At 32.6% G+C, this 6,117-nt stretch overlaps 5 protein-coding genes across 5 annotated transcripts; 3 read left to right on the forward strand and 2 right to left on the reverse strand. All coding sequences in view use genetic code 6, as the record gives it.

Annotated features, from left to right (window-relative positions):
- Nucleotides 1–371: 371 nt before the first annotated feature.
- SS50377_25596 (uncharacterized protein) lies at nucleotides 372–1,079 on the reverse strand (the record flags this gene model as incomplete). Its single annotated transcript, XM_067909428.1, has 1 exon — nucleotides 372–1,079. The coding sequence occupies one exon, from the start codon at nucleotides 1,077–1,079 to the stop codon at nucleotides 372–374; it is 708 nt and encodes a 235-aa protein (XP_067764249.1).
- Nucleotides 1,080–1,238: 159 nt separating this feature from the next.
- SS50377_25597 (uncharacterized protein) lies at nucleotides 1,239–2,003 on the forward strand (the record flags this gene model as incomplete). Its single annotated transcript, XM_067909429.1, has 1 exon — nucleotides 1,239–2,003. One exon carries the CDS (start codon nucleotides 1,239–1,241, stop codon nucleotides 2,001–2,003), a length of 765 nt encoding a protein of 254 aa, XP_067764250.1.
- Nucleotides 2,004–2,393: 390 nt separating this feature from the next.
- On the reverse strand, nucleotides 2,394–2,843 carry SS50377_25598 (Flavodoxin; the record flags this gene model as incomplete). Its single annotated transcript, XM_067909430.1, has 1 exon — nucleotides 2,394–2,843. One exon carries the CDS (start codon nucleotides 2,841–2,843, stop codon nucleotides 2,394–2,396), a length of 450 nt encoding a protein of 149 aa, XP_067764251.1.
- A 384-nt stretch (nucleotides 2,844–3,227) lies between these two features.
- On the forward strand, nucleotides 3,228–3,698 carry SS50377_25599 (uncharacterized protein; the record flags this gene model as incomplete). Its single annotated transcript, XM_067909431.1, has 1 exon — nucleotides 3,228–3,698. One exon carries the CDS (start codon nucleotides 3,228–3,230, stop codon nucleotides 3,696–3,698), a length of 471 nt encoding a protein of 156 aa, XP_067764252.1.
- Nucleotides 3,699–4,549: 851 nt separating this feature from the next.
- On the forward strand, nucleotides 4,550–5,671 carry SS50377_25600 (uncharacterized protein; the record flags this gene model as incomplete). The annotated part of the gene is made up of 1 exon (XM_067909432.1): nucleotides 4,550–5,671. The coding sequence occupies one exon, from the start codon at nucleotides 4,550–4,552 to the stop codon at nucleotides 5,669–5,671; it is 1,122 nt and encodes a 373-aa protein (XP_067764253.1).
- Nucleotides 5,672–6,117: the final 446 nt, after the last annotated feature.

The raw sequence follows: 6,117 nt of genomic DNA on the forward strand, positions 1-6,117 counted from the left end.
TTTAATTTGATTAATATTTTTATTAGTTATAAAATATTGGCAATATAATTATAAAAAGTTACGAATATAATGTATTACTCTATAATCATTAACAATTATTTTTAGCACTAAAAACTATAAAATCATTATAATATCATAAGTATAACAATCATTTCAATGTATCGCCTGCTTTTGCCAACGATTTTTCAACACTTTCTAGAAATACTTTAATTTGTTAGTCCAGGTATTACATATTGGATTGCTCTTATTAAAGCTGCATGTCCAGGTAATTTAAGGAAACATTTTAGTAATGCATTTGTTAATACAGTAGTTACTTTTTGTCTTGATCAGTCATTTTTACAAAATAAATAATATTGTATAATAGTATATAATCACATGAGATTTAAAAATTATTACCAATCTAGTTATTTGAGTGATTCATCTTTAAAGCATATAAGATCGGCAGCTGATGGTTTCCTTGATTATGGTTTTTCTGGCTCTTATAGCTAGTGTTAAATAGAAGTTATTCTTGGAATAACATTATTATGCAAACAGTTTTATATTTATATTACTTTTGATACTTGAACACTAAGATCTTCAGATGATTTAATAATCGGCAATTTATCATTGTTTTATTGTGAAATAAGTGGTTTTTAATTTTTATAGTCAGCTTTGGTTGAAAGTTTATAATTATCCTTTCTTATTTTTTAGAGACATCTATTGATAGCTTGATGCAGTGACTTATTGTGGATGTTTAAAGCCTTATTTTGTTCTTTGAAAATCCCACTTACAAGTTATACTAATGTTTTGTCCGATAAATATAAATTCTACTTGCAACAAATATTTTCAAGCTATGTCTTAAATTCTTTTATATCTGTATAAAACTATTTAGACCAGGTGTTGTGAAAGTAATCATGGACCTATAATTAAGTAACTTACAGAGCTTATGCAATAGTTGTCCAAATGCCTCTTTTCTCAGAAATACTAAGTGTTTGTAGGTACTTATATGTGTCGTTTTCAAATTAAATGTTGAGTGAGTAGTTTTTATTTAAATATTCCCTTAAGTACTACGAAAACTGCTCTTTTTATTATTAGTCCATTTAGTAACTAATTGAGATATACATTTATTATACATAATACTATTTTACTTTAAAAATACTTTATATTACAATTTATATCATAAAATAATGGTATTATAACATAATTTAATATTATAATTATTATATAGAAATTATGCTTAATTAATTCCTAAAATTTAAATGTCCTCTCACCAGCTAACCTTTGACCCCTTATCCATCCACATCCTAGACCGGACGGCCGCTCTCATTCACTTTGCAATTTTATCTAAACATACCAATTCTCTTCACTTTTTCGATTTTAACACATCCCAGCAGTCGCTGTCTGAAACACGCAAAATACTCCTCAACAACCCAGTAATCTCCTCATTTTTTAACAGTAAATAGATTTTGATTTTGTAAAATTCGTCGCTGACCATATATCAGCTTTCAGGGCAGCTCAGAGAAGTGGAACTGTCCTTCACGCCACATCAAATTTTTCAAAATTACATCACATCGAAATCCGGTTAGATTTTCATTTTCAACTCCCAATTCGACATAAATTTAATCGCAAAACTTGCTCTTCCACCACTTCAAGTTTTGCGATTAAACGATCAAATTTTGACCATTTCACTCCTTCAGGCTCAGCGGTTCGAAATTCAACCTAACGATTCGCTGAAGGAAATTCTAAATTTGCGTGTGAACTGCAGGGCCGCTACGACCAAAAACGATAAAATCGTATTCGCGTCTGAGAACAAGATTTATGAATTTGGAACGGAGATTAAAGAAGTGAAAATCGAAGTCGGTGTAAACGTGATGCATTTGGACTGTTTTGGCGAGCTCAGTGGGAAGTGCTGGTTCCGTGACAAAGAAATCGGCAGTGGATTCGGGAGCGTTGTCAGCTGCTGCGAGGGAGTGGATTGCTAGATTTTCGGGTTTTAGAGCTGGGAACTCGGCATTTGGTGGTGATGTGAAGAATGAAATTAATTATAAATATCGCTCAGGATAATTATTAAGAGAAATAAACTTTCTGGGTCTTTGGTCTATTGAATTAGTTTAAGTTAGCATATGTACTTAAAACGACTTGATACGTAGTTTTAAGACGTATAATAGAAGAACATAATTGAAGTTGAATGACTAAGTTCAAAGAATACAATTACATTTTTTGTTATGAAATATAATGTATGAATAATTTGTATGATGGTTTGATAAAGACCAGTTAATTTAGTTATAAAAATATTAAAGTAACTTTATTTACACTTTTATTACATAGTAATAATTAAGTACGATAAATAGCGAGTATTATCATGTAAGTCATGATAATAATCGATAGAGATGAGTATTTATATTGAATTCTGATCACTTGAACTTTTCAATTATACAACTGGCCCAGTCGCTGAGATAGTCTTCAAGACTTTCCTTAGATGCTCTGTCAAATTTATACAGTTAGATCATTCTCTATCCACCTAACTTCATAAATATATTATCGGCATCAATTGCAGCATAATTATGCTTTTCATGGCGCGAGCTTCCAATGCCAAAAACAGCATATTTTTTGCCATTGAAGTTATTGATAAATTCTTCTGATTCTGCAAAAAAATTCATTCCTCTGTTGGCAGAAGATGGGTGATCACCGTCAAAAAATGTAGATGTTAAGTATACAAAATCTGAGTTTACTTAAGCAGGCATAATATCTTTAGTAGAAATTGGCTCAGATATGGATATATTCTTAGCTTTAAGTAGGCTGAATAAACTACCTGCAACGGTTTTAGTTTGACCTTTTTCCGTGGAATAAATAATTTGAAGCATTCTAATTTTGTATACTTCTTATATGATATTTAATTTTGAAAATAATATTCAAAATAAAGAGTATAATCAAACAATATATACACCTGAAAATCTTTGAATGAATTATTTATACTATAAATATGAACTAGATTAGGTGAATAAACTGTAACGATAAAGGATCAAAACTCTCAAAACCTTACAAAAATAAAATATAGTATCTAAAAATATCAATAACTATAAACTAATTATAAATTAACTTTTTTGAATAATTATTTTTAAAATAAATAAAATATACAGATAAGCAGTAATAAAAGATTAAGAATCAAAACCAACTTATAAATAAGTGATATCAGCTCTATAAAAATAAGATGCTTTAGGAGAATACTCAAAAGAGGTGATCAAAATATGGATGGACTTCCAAAAAGTCCGGGCGCCGATGGCGACCATTAAAGTAAAGTAAACTTCAGTCAAACCAATTATAATAATATGCAATTCTCTTTATTAAAGTTTGAAGAGGATAGTAATAATACTAAGTTTGGTCATTATAGTAAAATATTAATAGCAAGATATATTTCTTTAGAATTAATAGATAGACTATTGTATGACATGGTCGAATAAGTTGTAGCATTATCAGAGTACTGTTTTAAGGGTGACGTTAGATTGTACAATACGATGATTATTTTAGACACGATTCTGTAAGAGCACTAATCAACGTCATCTAAAGTATGTAAGATTTATTTATAAGAATTAATTAATAAAGTTTTGAAAAATAATAAACGAAAAGATCTCATTAAATTAGTTGAGAATCTATTTTAGATAGTAACTAAAACGTTAACATGGGGTGGAATGTGCACACATTTATTTTTTTAATTTTGATTTTGTGCGTTAGATATATTTTCTATTTCCCGCTGTATTTGAAATAAATATAACCGATATTTATGATCTATTTTAATTTATTCGAATCTTGAGAAATTATTATAATTATTAAAAATAAATATTAATAGTGGGTAAAATGATGTATAATCCATCGGAAAACACGGCACTTATTGGCGGTACAACTGGCCCCCAATCTCTAAAGAGATCGATAGTACAACCGATACCGCTTTATTTGCTATTCTGTTGATATTTTTTTAAATCAATCTTTGATATTGATAAAGCTGCAAATATTTATAGATTATAAAATATTGTTGCATGCGATTTTTTAGTTTGATTAACGATCACATGGGAATTTATGGGGGCGCACCATTCTCCTAACTGCTGCATCTTATTTAAATTGACTGAGCAGAATAGAATTTGAATTAGAATTATAACACTCAACCCACAATCTTCATTCCGCACCAGCCTGCAGTTCATCGGCACTCAGGCTGGTGCTCAACCACATATCATAGAATCGGTAAACCGTTAAAGACCACCTGGTATCCTAATGCAATAAGTGCTCCCATCATCCGCATACCAGCACTGACTCACACCAATCAGGCAGCAGGTGCACCTGATAGTTGGCATGGAACTGCTACATTGGACTGGATACCTTTCACATTGAGCAGAATTAAGAGCGAACCCCACCCCACCTAAACTAATATGCTGCTCTCCCAGCGATCTTCAGGCGAGCACTGTTATTTTGATGCATATCAGGACGCCTGAGCTGCTGCCTCCGGTTCATGCTAACAGTGGGGCATGCACAGATAAACTACGGTTGACTCGAATATGAGATAGGTGTATAGAATATAATGCATAAATATATAATATAATTTAGAGAATGCAGAATATATACTATTTACACTTTAGCACTGAGCCTATATTGGTTATGCCCAGAGGATATATATGATAATAGATATACTAGGCTAGCACGCACTAGTGAAATACTAAGTTCGGTAAGTTAGTTAGCTAGCGTCCTCAAGCAGCTAGTTGCTAGCTAGCAAGAGCTTGGGTAAGATTAAAGCACGAATGAAGAGCTACCTTTAATGGTACGGTAAGGATCCCCATCTGCCGCATTATACTATACCCCAATAGAAGCATATCGGAATATATTCTATTAGACGAATTTGTATATAACGAGGTTAGGGAGTATATTGCTAGCCTAAACTATTTATAATAGTATTTAGTATGAATATATCTAGTTATAATAATATCAAAACACAAAGATACTGTGTTCGAAAAAGCAATCTAATACAGCGACGGAGAAGGGAAAGTTAATCAGAAAGTCAAAAACAAGAGATTAAAATTGCATATGGATATCATACCCAGAGCGAGCATACTATAGTTTAGCTTTTGATGGGTTCGATGGATATGAAAACTTGCGTATAGAGCTAATCGTTCTATTTCGCTACAGCATTACTGGTAGGTTTTAGGCATCAAATGTATTGCAAGCACCTATTTCGTTAAGTACAAGACGATGCCTCGGTTGCCAATAAGTTTTGATATTGGGTCCTACATTCTTGGGCATGGAAGCACAATATTGGACTTAGTGTATTCTGCTATAAAATAACACTTTCGGTACAATATTGGTACTAAATTATTATAGTAGTAATACTAGCAGTAATTCTATATTACCTTCCACATATCAATATCACATATATTTAATATATGGGTAGAACTTAGCGAAGCGGATATGCTAGATGGGGAGTATGGTTCTGCCAGTAGGCACTTAGCACGCCTGTAAGAATAAATGGCTGGGAAGTTTGGACATAAAGGTATCAGCTGGCTTTCTAATGTTTGCTTTAGCCGGTGGCGAGGATAGCGCTAGCTGGTGGTCAGGATCCAGCGAGGTAGCAGCAATAACGTAATTTATCGAGAGCAGGGTTGAACTTATGCTAGCTTAGGACTTCCACATTTTGGTGCTACGAGGCTGAGTCGATGCTGTTGGCATACTGAATAATGGTTTACTCTTCATATTTGGCATAGGTGGCTGCTACTGAACTGGGTACCACCAGTACTGGTACCCCAAGTAGTTCCATAGACAGCACCAAGGCAGGCGTGAGTGGTACTGGGATAGTGCTGGATGATTATACAATACTATAGTATATATAGTAATATCTTAATTGGAGTTTAGTAGTATATATGCATTGGGAGTGGTGCCTATAAGGATATTTAGCATATTACTATTGTATTTATAGAATATACTACTATGCTTACTAATATATATTCACTTATGAGCCCAGGTGCACAGTAGCCTAAGAAGGCTATTCTTACTAGTAATGCAAGCACAGGCTATGCCGAATACTGTTTGTATATTCTATCTTTAATACCCGGATGCTGCATAATCTATCAAAAATGATACTCTGCAGTCTCACTCGGT

This window comes from Spironucleus salmonicida, chromosome 5 (assembly GCF_000497125.1).
Source record: "Spironucleus salmonicida strain ATCC 50377 chromosome 5, whole genome shotgun sequence".
Taxonomy (NCBI): Eukaryota; Fornicata; order Diplomonadida; family Hexamitidae; genus Spironucleus; species Spironucleus salmonicida.